General features: G+C 47.1%; 1 protein-coding gene across 1 annotated transcript in view; it reads left to right on the top strand.

Annotated features, from left to right (window-relative positions):
• LOC119394522 (tight junction protein ZO-1) overlaps positions 1–21595 on the top strand; it is a 521713-nt gene that overhangs the window by 138868 nt on the left and 361250 nt on the right. Inside the window, exon 7 of the mRNA XM_049416099.1 lies at positions 15721–15923. Coding sequence (XP_049272056.1) covers positions 15721–15923 — 203 coding nt within the window. The remainder of the gene's footprint in view (positions 1–15720; positions 15924–21595) is intronic.

Genomic DNA, 21595 nt, shown 5'->3' with positions numbered 1-21595 from the left:
ATGTCATGCAAATGTTCATTGTTTACGCTTACATTGGCGCTATATGTACCGTGAATCCAGTCAAGGCCCGGTAGATTGAAATCGCCTATTAAAAAAACTTTATTGTGTACAAAAGATGCCATGTGTTCATGCAGATATTGAAGAATTTGTGGAGTGGAATCAGGGGCTCGATAAACAGCAAATAATAGAAAAGATGTATTACGGCATAAAATTTTTAAAGAGACGGAGTAAGAGCTGCAGGCAAGGCAGTGTTCGTTAAGGTGCCTTCGTTCATTAAGGCGCATTCATTCATTTAAAGAGCAGTTACCAAATGTGCCTCTTCCACCAGAGCCCATTGTTACCCACTGTGGACTACTACAACAAGCACTTCGCTCGTGTTAATGCTGTCATTGCAGCAGATGACCGCACCGCCGTGAGAAGGGCCCAAGATGTTCTACACCACGATACACTTAAATCTGACTTGGCATATTTGTGTGATCATTTTACTTTCCTAGCAGAAGACTCTTGAAAGTTTGGGCGCCATTCTGACTAGGAGTGTTGAGCTAATTTGGACGTCCAGAAAAGGTTCGCCACTGTCCCAAATGGACCTGTTGCTGAGGGGGTTATCTCAAAGCTTAAACCTGTCTTGGACAGAAATCCTGGATTTTCTGTGCTAAAAGAAGTGTCCAAGGTTCTGAGCGAAGAACATCCCAAGATTCCAGTTGAAGCTTCACTACCGAACATTCTGCACTACAAGCACGCACCGCTAACTTCAGTGGATGGTGAGCATTCTTTTTCCGCACACAAAGACTGACTGAAAGGCACAACTTCAAGCCTGAAAACCTTGAGGCTGTACTGTTTTGTCATTGCTTCCAAAGCCTTTCTCATAGTGCCAAATCACCCTAGCTTTCAAGTATATCTGTTCAAATGGTGATTCTTGTCGAACTTTACATGAAGAAAATAAAATTAACGTTTCCCAAAGCACAGAATTCGTCTTTTGTGTTCATTAGAAGTCGAAAACTTGTGCTGAAATACGCTGCTGAAGTAATTATGAATCCAGCCTATATATGCCTAAACGATAGTATCTAACACCTATATATGCCTAAATGATGATTGTCTGGGCCTATAATAGGTGCCTAAAACCCTGTTTTTCCGTGCCTTAAGTTCCGGTCTCTATACATAACAAGTCTCGTTGCGGCACCTTACGCACGAAGAGCTTTCTAGATCGGGGGCCTGTTTGACAACACCTGCGAAAAACTTGAAATTTTTGCATTGTAATTGAGTTAATAGTGTGGGATGTGTTGCTCACACCAGGAAAACAAGAGGTAGAACATGTTAAACGCAATACTAGAAAGTCTTTACCAGTTGTTCTTCAGAAGCCGTGGTGTTTCTGTTTACTACAGATGCATTTCGGAAAATCAGAAGCTACATCAAACTGGAAAATACAGACATCATCCATTACACCGTCTGCAATTTGCCTACAGAAATACGGCCAAAGTATGCTGCAAGACATCTTGCTTCTTGCGTAAACAGGATTGCAAACAGCGACGAAAATGGTGTCTTTACACAGGATGGTGTCCTTACACTGAATAGGTACTGTTTATTTACGAGTAAAATGTTTACTTTAAAACTTTGGTCAGAACCACAGCAAAATAATAAAACGCGTCTTAAATAAATGTGCAGCAACTGTCTTATATTAATTATAATTGAATGCAGAGGATTAGTAACAAAAACACTGTGAAATGAGGATAAGTTAAAAATGATGTATAAAAACCGACAACATGAAGAATAAAAAGAACACTTACACTCGCTTTCAAATGAACATATAGTTCAAACCAAAAAAGATTAAAGGGTTAAAGAACAAACCCCTTAAAATTATAGTTGCGCCTAAAGTTGGTCAGCTTCGCAGCATATTGCGTAGTAAAATACGCTCATCAATTGGTGCTAGGTACGTGCCACGTCTCTTTTTAACCTTCACATCTCATCACCACTCTCTATTTATGCACTTTGGCAAAATGAACGCTAAAAAAAAAACAAGTTCAATTTTTTTGGAGTAAATCTTCAACTTAATACTTGTGGCAACTGAATTTACTGAAATTTGTGGGTCGTGCCAGGGATGAGAGAGAAAGCAGAGCTCTTTAAGAATTATTTTCCCGAAACGGTGCAGTAAATTTTCGCATAATGAAAGGGAAATTGCAAACACTAAGGATTTCGCTGCAATTACTGTCTGCAGCTTCTCGTACCAGTGTCCAATACGATTTAGGTAGAATATGCTTTCAATAATATCAGGGGGGAGACAGCTGCGCATATTGCGCATTTTTGATACGATTCCGTTTTTCTGCGCCAAGCTGCTACAAAATCATAAAAATCGCAAAAATTGTGCCGAACTGCGCTGAAATGGCCTCACAAGCAAGAATTTTCAAGCCCGGGTCAGCTTCAGCATGGGAAAACGTAACTTTAGAAGCAGAGCCAGTGATATGTTCGCAGAACACGTTAACGTGCCCAAGCGTGTCCTTCTACGCGCCTTTGTAATGGAGGCTTCCATAGTGCTGCGATAATCGCCTCTGAGCGGTTGTAAATATATGTGACCTTCCCCCCCCACCCCCCACCCCACCCGCCCAAATGCGCTGCTGCTCCGCTAGCTTGCTGCTTCTCGGTAGGCTGAGTGTTCTGACGCTACTGTCAACTGTCGTGTAGCGAAAACTATCGAGTGGCATACGTAGCGTATAGCGGGATTGTTCACTCTCCGTTTCTTTATTGTGCATAGCTTGTTCCTCTGCTAGCTACGGGTTTGATGTCGACGCTGCTGCGTGTGTTCGCCCGCAATGAGCAAAGGTGAGCATTTTTCGTGTGGATAGAGCGAATATTTCCGGCTGCATGCGTTAACCTCGTTAAAACATACCTGCCATGAACGTGGCATAGCTACGCATTAAACGGTAGTAGGCACTAACCACCAAGTTTCAATTTGCATCTCCTGACTTGCGCCGCCGCCGCCAAAGAGGAAATAAATGCAGTGCCCCTGTAAATAGCATCTCAAGTGCGCACGACAAAGCCTTTTTTTGTTTGTTCGTTTGCCACAGCGCTGATTCAGGCTCTCTCGTACGACTGTCGTATTGGCCTGGTGTGCGACCGATGGCGGCACTGCGAACGGTGCCTGTATGACGTCAGAGCAGGGATTTGCGCGCTTTCGTCTGCTACGTAGGCCCAGTGCCATGCTGAAACCACCGTTGTGGTAAATCTCAACAAAAAAGCAGTTCAGTTCGTTATCTTGCGTATGGTGGCTACTGACGCTGTTCGAACAACCGTTGGTCTGCTTTTAACGTTCACTTAGAACTACAGCTCTTTGTTTCTTGGAACTGCGGCCGCTTGTCTCCGCGGTGAGTGCTGCGCAATGGTGAAGTATATTGTTCTCAGTGCACTCCGTCCGCTCGTGAAAAAGGCGTTAGCTTTCACAACTATCCTAAGGACCCGAAGCTGAAGAAGAAGTGGATAGTCAAGTTCCGAATGGGAAAGCGCCCCACGCCTTCATCAACAGTGTGGAAAAAACACTTCGCGGACAGTGACTTCTGCTACCCACCGTATACGCGCGACTCTTAGGTAAGCCTGTGACCGCATTTAAGCGCCTCGCCAATACTTAAGCCGTTTATTGCACGCAGGCTATAAGCATAGGCGACGTACACCAGGTGCGGTGCCGTCCCACAACCTGCCGCGAAGGCCCCTAGAGAAGGAGCCGACGACACGGCCTCCAAATCGCCTCGCAGGAAAACGCGCCTCGTGAGCTCAGCTGAGCGGCGCAGGATATGAGACTATGGCTGTATTTAGATGGCGTACATACGTATTTTACTTATGAAGGCAAGCACGCGCCTAGCAGACTGCTTATCATAAATTCATAAGTGAAACCTGTTGCCGCTGTTTAATGTACATTCTCTAAAAGTTTTCAGCTGAGGCAGCACAGACACTTTTTTAAAAGCGGAGCTCTTTAAGCTTTTCGTTAGGCTGCGTGGCGTGAAACTCGACCCAGCTTGCCTTTGCCACGTTAATCTCTGTGACCCTGTGAGTGGTATAATCAGCGATTAACTATTTGTTATATTCTAATACTCATGCGACGGCCCTGTGCGGTGTTAATATGAGCTACGACGTAATATCGTTCTCACTGAACCAACATTACGGGACAAACTGCGATCATGGGCATCGGCAGGGGGTGTGCAACAAGGCGGCACTTGCGCACTTGTTTGCAGGACGAGAGCTGCGACGGTGATGCGATCTCCGTTGACGGCCTCGACCACGCATTCAACAACGTGGCCCGCGTCATACACCGCCTCGCCCTTGATGAGGCACCGCGCCCTTTCACAAGCTTTATCTACATACTTGTAGATGCTGGAGATCGGCACGCTTACTGAAATATCGAAAGAAACATCCAAACGAATTAGTATCGTGCGGCGGAAACAAGATAACAAGCGAGAACACTCACACGTGGTTTCGCTTTCTTACCAGCAATGCGGTCGGTGGCATCGACACACTCGACGGCCATCCGAGGGATTTCTTGGCCCTGTCGATTGGGCCGCAACTAAAACAAGTTCAAGATTACACTTGGAAACATTCGTTGCAGGCGTTAGTTGACCGTCGCGAGGCTGTTCAATCGACAAAGTTCCCGCCTGAAGCAGACGATCTGCATACAGGAGCAGCGGCTGCTGCAGCCCGGTTGAGAGCAGAGTCCCTGCTCTGACGTCACACGCGAGAGGGCGGCACTCCAAGATCTCGAGGCCAATAGCACGTGGTGGCGACATCAAGGAGCGTTTCGAAACTATTACGCTTACAACAGCGCTACGCTTGCAGCGCCGTACGCATGCGCGTTTGACGACGTAGTGTTTGAGTGGTAAGGTTTCTCGGCTCTCGCGACCCATTCTTGAAGGCGGTCCCGCACGAGGTGGCAGTGAACGGTGGTGCAGCGTGCTTTTGTTATCACCTATTAAAAGCGTGCGGTACACTTGACGCGACGCCACTCGCGCGGCCAAGCAGATAGCTGAAGGCGCTTTATTGTGATTGGGTGCTTATAGGCGTACGCAGGGTTCGTTCCCCTTCAGGGAGGGCGAAGGTTCATCGCAGTGCCCCCAATCCCGATTAAGTCAAAGTATGGGCGGTATGGGGCAGACTTTGCGCTCATCCTCCCCCCCCCCCCCCTTCCACGAAGGGGAACACTGTCCTACAGGAAGCTCTGGGGAAGCTTGAAAAGCTAAATAAGCAGACCAACAAAAAGTCACAGCAGTAATCTGCTAAATGGTATTGCCTATCTAAAGCAAAGGTCTACTGCTATGCGGCTACAATTCTTGTGCAATCAGTTGTTTTTTTTATTATTTGAGAAGTGTGGTGTTTTTTCTTTTCTTCTTTTCAAATGTAAAGTGAACCTAGTTGGAAAAACGTTTTTCATCTATTTCATATGTTGTTACCCGGGTTATATTAATTGCGTGGTTTGTAAAAAGGTAGTGTAGTTCATGCCTGGCGATAATCTGTTAAAAGAAGCTTTCAAGGCTGTTTGAATGTTATGTGTATTCTAAGCCGATTAAAATATGTGCTTGTTCCTCCAAGTTGCTACAAATTTGTTTTTTCAAGCTCCAAAAGTGACATAATAAATGCCGCTAACTGCTCCCAAACAAGGTTCTCCTGTCTACAAATAAAAGCAGAGCGCGAAAAAGACGGGACACAAGAGACAAGAAGATGGGACGGGCGCTCACTACCAACTGATTTTATTACGAAAGAATTGGGGGAAAATATAGAGAGCGTACGTCACAAGCGCGCCTGCGCACACATCACAAAGCTAATCATCAGAACATCTACTGCATACTGCGGCATACTGCGTACGCTCTCTATATTTTCCCCCAATTCTTTCGTAATAAAATCAGTTGGTAGTGAGCGCCTGTCCCGTCTTCTTGTCTCTTGTGTCCCGTCTTTTTCGCGCTCTGCTTTTATTTGTAGACAATGCACCAACTCGCCCAGCAACGCATTCTATTAAGGTTCTCCTGCTCCTAAATTGAAATTTTGCTGCTTCCAAAACTGCTCCCAAATCGATTTCAGCCGTCTCACCCCTGTTAGTATCAAAACTCTGCGAGAAAACATGGCCGATAATGTCACAGCGCAGCAAGTTGGCATCTTGCTGCAGCCGATGACATCTTGCAAAATGTAAAAGGCCTGCACTCGCGTACAGTGCACACGTACGCCGGTGTTTCTATGCTCAATAATTGCATTGTTTTTCGGCAAAAGCAGCGGGGGGTGAGGGGGATTACTGGTCACCTCTCGAGCCTGGTCCAATAGGGGAGTACAAAACATTGAAGGGGTGAGGAGGTACGTACAGGGCGGGGAGGAGATTCTCCCTTCCCTTTTTTGTAGAATAGTTTGTGCTACGTTTGAAAAATACAGGGACCTTAGATCTAGGGCGCCTTGATACCAGCGCCGCATGGTAGATCATCGCACTCATCTTTCCGCTGATCGCGGGCCCTTGTATGCTGTTTGCAATAGCACATGGTAATGCAACGTTGCCGTGGGATGCGAAAGCGAAGAGCGCAATATCTTACAGAGATATTGTGGTAGGTGAGTTCGAGCCGAGGAGGCCGAGGATGCAGGCCGAAGCTCGAGGGCCGTGGAATCGATACACACACTCCAAGTCCCCAGCCAAAGTGACCCCCGTTTATTCATAAAACATGCTTTTTATCTACATCCTAGAGGGCACCTCATATCCAGCTTCGCACTCGCACGCCCTCTTCAGATATGTCAGTGAATGCTCACGTATAGCGTTCAAGAAAACGGGAATGGCAGTACTAAATCTGCGTGATAGATTACGACCAGAAGGCATTATAAACAACCACTGGGCAGTAAAAGAGCAACAGTAATTACCAGCCCCCTGTTGGGACGACATCGCTGAACGAGAGACGTTTCATGTGCAGAGTGAGCTGCACATGTGCGTGGGAACCAAGAGGAGCGGAGGGATCGTAGCAGACAGCTTAAGTTCGCTTTCTCCAGTAGGGGAATGGCATGCGATGGCGTTGGCAGAGAAACTTGAGCGGGTCTCCCCTATAGGGCTGACGCGCTGGAGTTTTGAGTACTGTGGCGGAGCCTGGTGGCGTCCGCCGAAGTTGCTTGGGTAGTCAAAAATGGACGCCGACCGGCAAGTTACGCAGTTCTCAGTTGCTTTGAGCGTTTTACTTAATTTTGCGCCTGGTTTTCAGGCTCAAAAAGTGCTTAAAACGTCCGCAGGAACTTGTCCGCTATGCCTGCAGAGTCTGACATGTTTGACGAGCGATCCCTGCTTCAACAAACCGTGCCGAAAGCAGTTGGTCCGGGCGACGGCTCTGAGCAGCGCGCGGTCCCGAAGCGCGGTCGCCGCCGTTATTGTTGCGTGGTTAATTGCCTCGAACATTGGGGTAAGGATCCTAATGTGCGGTTTTACTGGTTCCCCTGAAAGCCGTACGAAGTGGAGCGACGGAACCGCTGGATACGTGCCGTCCGACGCGTGAAGTGAGTACGCGAGCAAAACGTGGTTTGCAACGTAACGTGCTGATTACTTTTCGTACGCGCGTGGACGCATTTATATATGTATATATTCCCTGTGTGCAGTCCAGACGGCACGCCGTGGCTGCCGACGGCGATCACGAGGATATGCAGCCGGCATTTCGTGGGAAACGAGAAAGACGATGCCATGAGTCACCCTGCGTATGTGCCTACGATTTTTCCGGCAGCTTACAGCCGGCCGGCTGTAAACATTGCGCGCCGTCGCTTCTCGACCACCACCGCACGCTGACAGAATTTGACGAATTCCCTAGAAGCAAATGTTGAAAATTACGACCGTGCACGGGGAAAAAGTGTGTTTGCGACTGAATGCGGCAGAAAACGGCACACGGCGCGAATGCGCTCATTCGGGCCGCCGACGGCTACCCTTCGTCACTGGACCTTTCTTGATTCCGTTTCGTCGTGTAATGCAAATCATTTCGGTTTTCTTAACAGCAATCTTTTCGTTTATGCACTGTCGTTAATCGCGTGAGCATGCCTCGTAAAACTTAACTCGAGTTCAACGTCGTATGAGATTCGCTGCACTTGCGAATTGCAGCGCGCCGAAATGGTTCCTTCAATCTCCTGCACGTCGTAAACATACTTGCCGTTGACGAGCTTCCTGCGTTTACGCAGATTGCTTGGCCTGAAGAACTCAGCCACGCCAGAAATTGGCCGAGATCCAAAGCGCAGCACAACCGACAGCGGCGGCTCCATTGCGCATCTGAGCTTAGTGCTGCATGCGGCCGCCAGTCTGACTACTCGAAACCAAAGAACTTATCGTAGGGGGCGCTTTTTAGCACCGTTTTCGCAGCGCCGCCTGGGCAGCCAGTCAGGCCTATGTAGTACTTCCCACATGATAATGCAAACTTGTAGACTACACAGCACAAACAATCAACAAATCTAACGTGGTGTTTCTTATCACAAGCTGAGTGAGCAACATTATTTGGGCAAGTCACTTTGCAAATCTCCCCTAGTTTTTTGGGCGTTGAAAAAAATGACGTTTATGTTAGCTCGCTGGGCCACTTTTTTCAATTTGTGGGAAATAGTGTGCAATTAAGGATCACACCGACCTTGGAGCCCGAGTACTCTGAAACTTCATGCCTGTTTTCTTTATGTGAATCTTTGAGAATGTGTTCGGCAACGGACACCTGTAACAGAATTAGATAGCCTGCTTCGGTTAGGCAGTTACTTTGAGTCTTGAAACTAGACACCATCTTATGATGACACGATTTGGTCAGGGCATCTCTAAAACACAAGTTCACGATGCCTCTCTTAATGAGTTTTGAGTGCGCGGAAACAAAAGAAAGAAGAGGCTTATTTGCTCACGGCTCATACAACCAGCACAATTGCTTTTCTAAGAAAAATAACCGGATGTACAAAAACGGATAGAATCTCCTTGTGGAAGTTCGCAAGTGACTTCAAGGGGCGCAAGGCATTCCTTAATCGCAGGCAATACCTTGTCAACCTTCACTTCTATGTCAACAGAGGCACAGTCAATTGAAAACAGAAAGTCATCGACAAAATGAAAAGCTTTGCACACTTTGGTGTTTGGTAGCGTTGTAGACAAAGTAATCCTATGAGCCGCAAGCAAATGAGCCTCTTCTTTGTTTTGTTTCCATGTATTCAAAGCTCATTAAAAGAGGCATCGCGAACTTGTGTTTTAAAAATGCCCTGACCAAATTGTGTCATCACAAGATGGCGTCCAGTTTCGAGACCCAAAGCAAGCGTCTAACCGAAGCAGGCTTTCGAATTCTGTTACAGGTGTCCACTGCCGAATGCATTCTCAAAGATTCACTGACATGCGGTGCATGTAGGAACGCAAAAAAAAAAAAGGTGATAAACGACAGCAACAAAGAAAGAAGAGCGACGCGAGAAACTCGTGGCGCGAGCATCTAGAGAGGAAAAAGAAGAGGCGGAGGAGAGAAGCAACAACGGTGGAAGAAACAGCCATTCCGACGAGCAATCCTGGCTCCTGCGGATGCCTCATGTCCTTTAGCCTATGGCTCTAAATGGTTGGCTCATGTTCTTGGGCAGTCAAGCACTGCATCTACGTCAGCCATCCTGCGGTGAACCGACAGCACCCTTTTCTGACACGCCGCCTGGCCACCTCACTCCCAGTTCAACGGCGAGCACTGAGTCTACGACACTGTAGCATCGCTCCTGGAATGCTCCTGATATCCAGCCTGATATAATGGGGATGTGTGCACCCTGACTTTTTACTCCTCTTGTAAGCAAACTGTGGAGTACATAATGTAATCTCTTTGTTTTCTTGTCTGTATAACGTGAGTTGTTTGTGTATTTATGAAATGTGTGTTTGTGTGTGTGTGCAACGGAAAACACGACAAGAGGAAGTGGTTCTCAGTGGCACAGGCACATAGTACAGTCTAACCCGTTTATAACGAACTCAAAAGTGCCGTGAAAAATGGTCGTTATATCAGTAGTTCGTTGTAAATGGATTCGCCCTCAAAAACGTGCATTTAGCAGCCAAACCGCTTTTCTTTCCTGCACACAGGAAGGGTTGTTAGCACAAAAGTGCTAACAACCCTTCCTTCGGTGTCACATTAAGCCTTTTCACTTTGTGAAGCGACGCCCGCTGTGTGCACGAGTGAATTACAGTGTTAGTTCACTGTAAGTGAAATAAACAGCCTTTGTAGTGAACTGACACCGTTTTACTGAACCGCGGTACCGCCATCTGGAGATGATCATGTCTGGCTAGTTGCATGCAGCGCGTTGCCTACACGGCTCACGCCATCACTGCCGGGCCGCTTGCTGTATTACGCACATTTGTGCGTTCTTCGTGCCCGCTTCACTTCGGACCATGCACAGATGCGGCGAGCAGCCTGTTCGTTCAATGTGGCGAAGACAAGCATTTTGCAAGTAACGCGCAGACGCACACTCTACGTCCCCGCGTTGCTCTGACGGCCCTGCACGACGAGGCACGGCGCGCTTGGGTTGTCGCCTAATAAAACACGCAGTATACACTCGCTATAAGTGCATCGACATTTTTTGGTGCCTGTGCCTCTTGGTGCCCGTGTCGCTCAACACCACTGCAGCGAGCTACTTTCGTTTCCTCAAATTGATGCGTACTTTATTTCACGCGGCGCGGCGAACTTGCGAACGGCAGCATCGCTCTGGTACTGCTTGTACCGCCGTCAATCTGAATAGTTTACGCCACGCATACAGCTGTGCAGACAGCTGCAGGTGACTGTTATAAGGTTGTCGGTGATAAGTCATAATAGCACGTTCATCGCCGGCCACCACATTGTCTTCGCTCTCTTCTGATGCCTATCTGGGAAGGCATCACTGCAATTGCGCGGAAGTCGTAATCATTGATTGACTGGTCTCTGCCGTTACCAAAAAAGACGAAAGACATTTTGCGGCACATTGTGGCGTCAACGCAGTGAACTTTCATGCACCGAAAAGTTATCGTGGTTATTGCTGTATTTTATGACTTCTTGCGTTCCAAGGCATAGGTTCTTCGTATATCGGTCGTAGCTACAGAGAACGGCGCCAGAAAAGGTTGCCGTGCGAAAAGCTGACCGCAAGCCTTCATGCAGCCTCTTATTTCTTTCTTTTTTAATTCCTCGCTGCCATACTGCCACTGAAGAAACGCCTGGAAAGTGAGCGACCTCGCTCGCAGCGTCCGAAATCTGCGTGCGGTGCTTGCCGATCTAGGCTATCTTAGTCGCAAGCATGGTGGTCGCAAGTAAACTGGAGCGGGGCACGCGCGCTTGTGCCCCTGTCATGCTTTAGAAGGCCTGTTTTAAAACTTTTTTTGTCGCTTCGTCTGCACCATATTTTTACCGCGACCGTGTCTGAAGTGTTCGTTGTAAAAGTAGGAGGCTTTGAAAAATGTTCACTATATGTGGACGCAATTTCAATGGGTAGCAAGGAAAATCTTAAGTGCACCGAAATATAGTCGTTATGACTGATAGATCGTTATATTGGGGATCGTTATAAGTGTGTTTGACTGCAGATGCTATGGACACGTGGACATTACTTGAACTTGGGGAACGAGTAGGCTTGTCGGGGGCAGAGTTGAGAGAGTGGATGACAAAAAGCGTCAGGGTGATGATAGTGTCACGTGGTCGTGACGTCGACGAAAGCAGCAGTCGGTGTATCGAAGATGAAACTCTTTATTTGGCCGAACTTGTGGCCGGGAAATCAAAAGTCAAATTACAGCAATACACACAGTACGCTGATGGCGGTCAACAGAGCATCTGTCGTCGATAAAACTGACAAGCGGTCAAGCGCGTCGACTTTTATACAGGTGCTATCGAACTTTCCAGCGATATCGCTGGTGGCTGCGTTATCTCTCGACGAAGCTGGAACATTCGCGTGCGGCGCGCAATCTTAATGGAACGTTCTAAAACAATCGCGAAGCTTCTTACACATCGCGGCACGGCCTGCGCAGCGCGATGCCCACAGTCTTTGTGGGTGAAGCTTCAACTCATGAAAAATAAGACGCGCGGCAATGCCCCCCTCTGAAAAAGCATCGTCCCGATGCTTAAGAACAGAACATGAATAAATGCAATACTAAAGAAAACTAATAAAGCAAGCAAACATTAGAGTCCTCAGGTGCGTTAACAAGCATAGTATAGTTTAGGGCGCACCACATGCTTGACCTCGGGTCAAGCTCGGTGCCTCTGAGAGCTCGTTATGCCGTCAGAGGCAGCCTCGTAGTCGAGTGCGCCGAGACGTCGAAGTACCCTGTACGGTCCAAAGTATCGTCAGAGAAGCTTCTTTCTCAGTCCGCGTCGTCGTATTGGCATCCAGACCCAGACACGGTCGCCGGGCTGGTACTCCACGAAGCATCGTCGAAGATTGTAGCGACGGCTGTCATTGTGCTGCTGGGTCTTGATGCGAAGGTGGGCGAGCTGTCAAGCTTCTTCGGCACGTTGTAAGTAAGCGGCGGCGTCGAGACTTTCTTCGTCGGTGATGTTGGGTAGCATGCTGTTGAACCTCGTCGCCGGGCTCCTTTTGTAGACCAACTTGTACGGCATCATCTGTGTTGTTTCTTGGACAGCCGTGTTGTAAGTGAAGGTTACATACAGAAGGACGGCGTCCCACGTCTTCTGCTCAACGTCGACGTACATGGCCAGCATGTCTCTTATTTAGACGCTCGGTGAGCCCATTGGTCTGCGGGTGGTAGGCGGTGCTGCGGCGGTGGCTTGTTTCGCTGTATTTGAAGATCGTCTGAGTTAGGTCCGCAGTAAAGGTGGTACCTCTTGTCTGTGATGAGGACCTCTGGGGTGCCATGACGCAAGACGATGTTCTCCACGAAGAACTTGGCTACCTCGGCGGCACTGCCTTTGGGCAAGGCCTTTGTCTCGGCGTAGCGGGTGAGGTAGTCAGTTGCTATGACGATCCACTTATTGCCGGAAGGGAATGGCCCCAGTAGGTCCATCCCAATTTGCTGGGGTGAGGTGGTTCGATTGGCTGCAGAAGTCCCACTGGCCTAGTCGGCGGTGTTTCCGTCGCTGGCAATCTTGGGAAGTCTTAACGTAGTGGGCGACGTCAGCAGCAAAGCGTGGCCAGTAGTATTTCTGCTGTATTCTGGCGAGCGTGCAGGAAACACCGAGGTGTCCAGCCTTCGGGATATCGAGATATTTTAGCTTTCTTCAGCTTGGCACTGAAATTGAACGATTTGCAGCGGCTGAAACTTTGGTAGAAGACGACGGCTCCGTTCCGTGCGGCACGTGATGTCACACGCGCCATGGGAATCACATCTAAGGCTTGTTTTGCACTGAAATATTCTTTTACGGCCCACTTTTGAAATCTGTATAGGCATAATAGACCCTCTACTTCTAGATTTCACTGAAAACCACAAATCAGTGGGTGACCGTGTCATGGCCCCTTTAAGGAAGAATCTGCGGGAAGCGACACTCAACTGAAAACCTGGCCAAGATGGAGAAACTACAATCACAAAGTGCATCTTATGTGGCAGACCTGGGCACACGGCTCCAAACTGCCGTGCCAAGACGAAAGCGCCATTTTGCATGAAATATCGTCGACACGGACACGAGGCGAAACTGTGCATATAGAAAGGGTCACGACGTGACGAGGTGTCTTGTCTTCTCCAGAGCTCCCATTCTGCGTCCAAAGATACGGCACAACTAGGGTATGTTGAACCTGGGTCTGTTGAAAGGATGACCGAAGAGGAAAATTGAAGGACTTCTGTAGGCGATGTGATCAGCACCGATACATAACCAAGAATATAGTACTGAAAGGAATATGCCGGTGACGACAGGGGTTTTAAATGGACACGCTGTAGCATCTGTACTGCGAGATACCGGGTGCAACACCATTGTGGTGCGCAGAAGCTTCGTACCTCTAGAATCCCTTAACGGTAAATGACGGTCACTTTTGTTGATGGAAGTACCCATGTTCTACCGGAAGCATTTATTACAGTGTCATCACCATACTATATTGGAGAAACTATGGCAATGTGTATGGACTCCTCAATCTACAATGTAATTATTGGCAATGTTTCCGGAGCTCGAAAACCAGGCAACCCAAACAATGATTGCATGACCCCAATATGTGCATGAAATACACAAAGAAAACTGATTTTTCCAAACGGTCGGCACAAGTTCTTGGGCAGTCAAGCAGTGCATATGCGTCAGCGGTCCTGCGGTGAACCGACAGGACCCTTTCGTGACACGCCGCCTGGACACCTGACTCGCAGTTCAACGGCGGGCACCGAATCAACGACGCCATAGCATCACTTCTGAGACGCTCCTGATTTCCAGCCAGTGATAATCGGGATGTGCGCACCCTGTCTTTTCACTCCTCTTGTGAGCAAACTGTGGACTACATAGTGTAATCTTTTTGTTCTCTTGTCTGTGTATAATGCGAGTTGTTTGTGTATTTATAAAATGTGTGTATGTATGTTTCAGATGGAGAATTCACGTCGAGTGACCTGCCACAGTCAGTATGGTACACCGTGACATCCACATAAAAAAAGCATACAACATTTCCCACAACCTGAAAAAAGTGGCCCAGCGGGCTAACGTACATGTCAATTTTTCAGCGCCCAAAAAACTAGGGGAGCTTTGCAAACTGACCTGCCCAAATAATGTCACTCGGTCAGCTTGTGTTAAGAAACACCTCATTAGATTTCTTGATTGTGTGCGCTGTGTAGTCTACAAGCTTTCAACAGGGCTTGTTGCTGAGCTAGTTGGTTCATAACTTGAGGAAAAACTGTAATGACGCAAACAAGACGGGGACGAAGCGAAGACACAAACAGACAGACACGGGCGCCCTTGGCGCCCGTGTCTGTCTGTTCGTGTCTTCGCTTCGTCCCCGTCTTGTTTGCGTCATTACAGTTTTTCCTCAAGTTACAAGCTTTCATTATCATGCGGGAAGTACTATATAGGGCAGACTAAATGGTGTCTGAATGACAGACTCCGTGAACACAGCTATAACGCGAGAAATTAGCTTTTAGCGGAAGGGTTCCTAGTGGTGCACTGCAAAGGTTGTGGGTGCTCCCCTAATCTGTATAGCTGTATTGTTATCGGCCGTTTAGCCATCAGCTCACACGGGAAATAAAAGAAGCCGAAGCTTTAGCGAAATTGGGAAGCTTGTGTGTGAGCTCCGCATCAATTTCTTTGTTGGAAAAGGAAATGACGGAAAAGGAAATAAGAACACGTGCAAGATAAGTTGTGTTTTCTCGTGCATGTATAAAATGGGTGTGAAAGGCATGAAATAAACAGTTGGAAGTTGTCCTCTCGTCCACTTTATTGGATATATATCTGCATTCAAACGTGGGAGTGGTAGTCAGCGCCGCTCATAGCCATGACGGCGAGCATGGAACACTCCTTTTTTAGCCAACTGGCGTCACATAGCACATGATCTCTTTCTTTTTTGCTGTTGTGTTGAATACAAAATTCTGTTGATACAGCGCTTGTGCCATCAGTTCTTGTTTGTGTCTTCTTGTATGTACACTGTTTGAAGATGAAGTTATAGCAACTAGCCCAAATTGTTCCATTGTTCAAGAAACGACTTGAGGTCACAAGGGTGGACAGTTATTTTCAAGAATAACAAGAATAACATCACCTTTCTAATGTGCACTCTTTTGAAAGTGCCTCTGGGAGTTGCAAATGCAGAGCCATAAGTACGTGCTAGATATCTGAGGGGCTATATATGTTCTTTTGTAGAGGTGAATGAAATCGCGAATTCCATGCACAATGTTTTCAGATCAACAGCACCAGCACGGAGGGCCTGAGCTTGAAGGAGGCACGCAAGCTACTCGAGGCCAGCAAAGAGCGGCTACAGTTGGTGCTTCAACGTGAAGATGTGTGCAAGCCTAGCCACACTCGCCCCACAGAAGAGCGTGCAGCCAACCAGAATCTGTACGTGCAGCAGCCCACTCGTGCAGATGACAAGAACAACCTTTCCAGGTCTGTGCTGATGGGGCATTTTGTAATTACTTGCTTGGCTTTCAAAAACAGCGGCAGCACCTCTTAAGAATTCGTGTAATTTTTAATGGCCACACTAAAAAATAGCAGACGTTAAATACGTAATTTTGTTCTCAGTCAAGATCATGCAAAACAATTTCAGGGGTGAGACAGCTGCGCATATTGCGCATTTTTGATACGATTCCGTTTTCGTGCGCCAAGCTGCTACAAAAGCATAAAAATCGCAAAAATTGTGCCGAACTGCGCCGAAACGGCCTCACGAGCAAGAATTTTCAAGCCCAGGTCAGCTTCAGCATGGGAAAACGTAGCTTTAGAAGCAGAGCCAGTGATACGTTCGCAGAACACGTTAACGCGCCCAAGCGTGTCCTTCTACGCGCCTTTGTAATGGAGGCTTCCATAGTGCTGTGATAATCACCTCTGGGCGGTTGTAAATATATGTGACCTTCCCCCCCCCCCCCCACCCTCCCAAATGCGCTGCCGCTCCGCTAGCTTGCTGCTTCTCGGTAGGCTGAGTGTTCTGACGCTACTGTCAACTGTTGTGTAGTGAGAACTATCGAGTGGCATACGTAGTGTGTAGCGGGGTTGTTCACTCTAAGTTTCTTTATTGTGCATAGCTTGTTCCTCTGCTAGCTACGGGTTTGATGTCGACGCTGCTGCATGTGTTCTCCCGCAATGAGCAAAGGTGAGTATTTTTCGTGTGGATAGAGTGAATATTTCTGGCTGCATGCCTTAACCTCGTTAAAACATACCTGCCGTGAACGCGGCATAACTACGCATTAAACGGAAGTAGGCACTAACCATCAAGTTTTAATTTACATTTCCTGGCTGGTGCCGATGCCGCCAAGGAGGAAATAAATGCAGTGCCCCTGTAAATAGTGCGCACGACAAAACCTTTTTTTCTTTGTTCATTTGCCGCAGTGCTGATTCGGGCTCTCTGGTACGACTGTTATAGCACATGGTGGTGACATCAAGGAGCGTTTCCAAACTATTACGCTTACAACGGCGCTACGCTTGCAGCGCCGTACCTGCGCGCGTTTGATCACTTAGTGTCCGAGCGGTAAGGTTTCTCGGCGCTCGCGACCCATTCTTGAAGGCGGTCCCGCACGAGGGGGCAGCGAACGGTGGTGCAGCGCACTTTTGTTATCACCTGTTAATTAAAAGCGTGTGGTACACTTGACGCTACGCCACCCGCGCGGCCGAGCAGGTAGCTGAAGGCGTTTTATTGTGATCGGGTGCTTATAGGCGTACGCAGGGTTCGTTCCCCTTCAGGGAGGGCGAAGTTAGAGTTACTGTATATGCTACCTTTAGGCAGCAGAGTTGCGCATAGGTCTGACTAGCAACCACAGCCATGCGGTGAAGTCGCACTCCGTTTTTGTAGGCGACATGACTACCGTGTCGCCTATTAACATTCCTGGTGTGTCGAAGACCGGCGATAAACATTGGCTGTCGATGACTAGTGTTAATTCAGTTTGCTGCCGCGGCGGCGTCGAGAAATACAAAAATTGGTCTGAGCATCGGCTTCTCCGCAATGCATGGTTGCTAGTAGCGTTTGGAAGACAGATGTGCAACTCTGCTACCTAAAGGTAGCATATACAGTAACTCTAGGCGAAGGTTCATTGCAGCGCCCCCAATCCCGATTAAATCAAAGTATGGGCGGTATGGGGCAGACTTTGCGCTCATCCTCCCCCCCCCCCCCTTCCATGAAGGGGAACACTGACCTACAGGAGGAAGCTCTGGGGAAGCTTGAAAAGCTAAATAAAGCAGACCAACAAAAAGTCAAAGCAATAATCTGCTAAATGGTATTGCTTATCTAAAGCAAAGATCTACTGCTACGTGACTACAATTCTTGTGCAATCAGTTTTTTTTTTTATTATTTGAGAAGTGTGATGTTTTTTCTTTTCATATTTTCAAATGTAAAGTGAACCTAGTTGGAAAAACTTTTTTTTTTATTTCATATGTTGTTACCCGGGTTATATAAATTACGTGGTTTGTAAAAAGGTAGTGTAGTTCATACCTAGCGATAATCTGTAAAGAAAGCTTTCTCCAAGGGCTGTCTGAATGTTATGTGTATTCTAAGCCGATTAAAATATGTGCTTGTTCCTCCAAATTGCTACAAATTTGTTTTTTCAAGCTCCAAAAACGACACAATAAATGCCGCTAACTGCTCCTAAACAAGGTTCTCCTGCTCCTAAATTGAAACTTTGCTGCTCCCAAAACTGCTCCCAAATCAATTTCAGCCGTGTCACCCCTGCAGTTTACTGAAGTTCATTTTTCAAACTGTACTTGCAATTCATCTAATTTATGTAGTATGTTCGACCACATGTGCCACCATTCATGCCTTCACAACAAATTGAAGATGAAATAGCAGCAAGGAAAGAATGTTCACTGAAAAAGAAGGCTATGGGACAAATTTATCGTACATCTTTTCACCTACCACAATGATCGTCAGCACAAATTTCGAATCGAACCTGTTGTGTATGGAACTCGGCTGCTGAGTAAGTGTATAAACTGAGCATGGCTGGGTGAAAACATAGCAATACACTATGTTGGGCTGGTTGGTGCATAGCTACTTGACAGATGTGGCGCAACGTTACAACACAAAAAAGGGACAGAATGAGCGTCAAGCCACACTCGCTCTTTTTCTGTCCCTTCTTGTTCGTAACAAGGTGCTGAAAATGCATTATTAAGGTGTGCCATCTCTCGTGTGCAAAAGATTATGCAGTGAAACCTCGTTAATACATACCCACTTTAAACATACTAATGATTAATACGTGCAGTAAAACCTCTTTAATTAAAAGTCACTAGGACTGTGAAAAGTCGTCTAATTAAGCGGGTTTTCAAATTAGCAAAACTTACAAAAGCGGGATGCAAAAAATCTTTGAATTACTGAAGGTAAGCAGATGCTCCAAGGGTTACGTTTTCCCTCAATACCTGATCCTGATTTTGCTGCAAACCTGGGGAAACCACGGCCTTTAAGATTCGTAAGGCAATGCAATGTAGCGATGCTGATGATTCATTGGTAAAGCACCTCAGCCTCGTTGCTGCCAGTGAGGGAAAAAAAAGGAAGGGGGTCTTGTGGTTCGGTGAAATGCTCGCCTGTGGAAAAGAAGACGTGTCACTGCAACACAGTGGTGACAGGGGGACATTATGTCTCATGCTCCTTGCAGCGTCAGCACGTCTTGATGCGACTGTTTGCCCATTCTTTTTGGGCTTGTTGGTACATACTGAATTTTTGAAAACAGCACTAGGACGGGTCATAGAAAGAAGTGACAAGACCAAGCACTGACCAACAACGAGTTTATTTCGCCGTAGCGGAATATGTGCCCTCGGAAAAACAAGTAAAATGATATGAAAACAAGCACTTTGGTCCCAACTGCAGGACTTCTTGGACGTCCTGAGGTATGACGGGAAGAGGATCTTCAACAAGTGTCACAGCATTGTACGAAGGACAAGGTCGCGCTTTCCGGGGAAAGTGCACGAATTTGCTGTGCCACACCAATTCTGCGACTTGCTGGGCCGTTTTCAGTTCCTTGGTGAACTTTTGGTGGTGGTGTCCGATGGGGCACATGTGGAGACAGGCCTGGAACAGGGCTTCTTTAAGTAGTAGGATCTGCCTGTGCATTTCTGTGTGAAGAAAACGGCATAGTTTCATCTCTTGGTCTTGCGACATTTGGAATGGGCCCCCTATACAGAAACCCGTCTGATCGGGAACGTTGGAAGGCGAGCTCTGCAACTCGTAGCAGCGAGCTAGATGGCACATGAAGAGGGTTGATGCAAAGCAGGAACAATGAAAGGGCCCACGGAGCATGACGTGAACTGATGTAGAGTATTAATGCGGGGTTGTTGGGAGATACTGAACTTCTGTCCTCAATTTCAGTTGAACCCTCTTTGTAAGTCTCACGGTTTCTGCTCCGTAAGTAAGTACCGGTAAGATGCAGCTGTTATATACCTTCCTCTTGAGGGATAGTTGTAGACTACCATTCATGATTTGATAATGCTTGCCGAATGAGCCCCATCCTATCCTTATTCTTCTAGTTATTTCACTCTCATGCTTCGGCTCCGCGGTTACTACCTGTCCTAAGTAGACGTACTCCTTTACAATTTCCAGTGTCTCGCCCCCTATCGCAAAGCGCTGTTCTCTGCCAAGATTGTTCCACATTACTTTAGTTTTATGCATATTAACTTTCAGACCTACTCTTCTACTTTCCGTATTCAGTTCAGTAATCATGAGCTGTAATTCGTCTCTCGCGTTACTCATCAATGCAATGTCATCAGCGAATCACAGGTTACTGAAATACTCTCCATTAACTTATCCCTAATTCTTCCCAATCTAGGGCCCTGAAAACCTCCTGTAAACACGCGGTGAATAGCATTGGAGAGATCGTGTCTCCCTGCCTTACGCCCTTCTTTATTGGGATTCTGTCGCTTTCTTTATGGAGGACTATAGTGGCTGTGGATCCGCTGTAGATTTCTTTCATTATGTTTATATAGGCTTCGTCGAGGCCCTGATTCCGCAGTGCCTGCATGACTGCTGATGTCTCCACCGAATCAAATGCCTTCTCGTAATCTATGAAGGCTATGTATAGGGGTTGATTGTATTCTGCGCATTTCTCTATCACCTGATTGATAGTATGAATATGGTCTATTGTTGAGAAGCCTGTACGAAATCCTGCCTGGTCCCTTGGTTGATTGAACTCTAATGTCGTATTAATTCTGTCAGCAATTACTTTTGTAAATAGCTTGTAGACAACGGACAGTAAGCTGATGGGCCTGTAATTTTTCAGGTCCTTGAAGTTCCCTTTCGTACGGATCAAGATGATGTTGGCATTCCTCCAAGATTCTGGTATCTGGTAGGTGTAACCTTAAGAGACAGGAAGAGAGCAGAGTGGGTCAGGGAACAAACGGAGGTTAAGGATATCATGGTTGAAATCAAGAAGAAGAAATGGATATCGGCCGGGCACGTAGCACGTCGGCAGGATAACCAGTGGTCATTAAGGGTAACTGACTGGATTCCAAGAGATGGCAAACGCGTGAGGGGGAGACAGAAAATTAGGTGGGTAGATGAGATTACGAAGTTTGTAGCTCAGAATAACAGAGAGCTGAGCTAGGTGGTAAGTATTCATTCCAAAAAGACAGGGCGTGCAAACACGGACACAAGAAAGAAGTCAGGACACCACAAACGCTGAATAACAACTGAAGAGACGCACAACGGCTGAAAAGAAAGAAGGCACGAAAACTTATCTGCGCATGCCCATGCAACAGGCGAACCTATCAGTCCGGCAAGCGTGGTGGTCTACGTGGAAGATACGTGGAAGATCTATGCGTTTGTGGTGTCCTGACTTCTTCTTGTGTCCGTGTTTGCACGCCCTGTCTTTTTAGAAGGAAGTTTGTAGGTATAACGTGGCAGCAGAAAGCACAGGACCGGGTTCATTGGCGGAACATGGGAGAAGCCGTTGCCCTGCAGTGGGCATAGACAGGCTGATGATGATGATGATGACTGAACTTCTGAAAACAGTGCTAGGACTGGACATAGAAAGAAGTGAGAAGAGCAAGCAATGACTAACGAATTTATTACGCCGTAGCGGAATATAGTATATCCATGGAAAAAAAAAAGTAAAATGATATTTAGAACTAACAGACAAGAAAGCCAGGGG

The sequence above is a fragment of the Rhipicephalus sanguineus genome, chromosome 5 (assembly GCF_013339695.2).
Source record: "Rhipicephalus sanguineus isolate Rsan-2018 chromosome 5, BIME_Rsan_1.4, whole genome shotgun sequence".
NCBI classification, from domain to species: Eukaryota; Metazoa; Arthropoda; class Arachnida; order Ixodida; family Ixodidae; genus Rhipicephalus; species Rhipicephalus sanguineus.
This window is presented reverse-complemented; position numbering and strand designations above follow the sequence as displayed.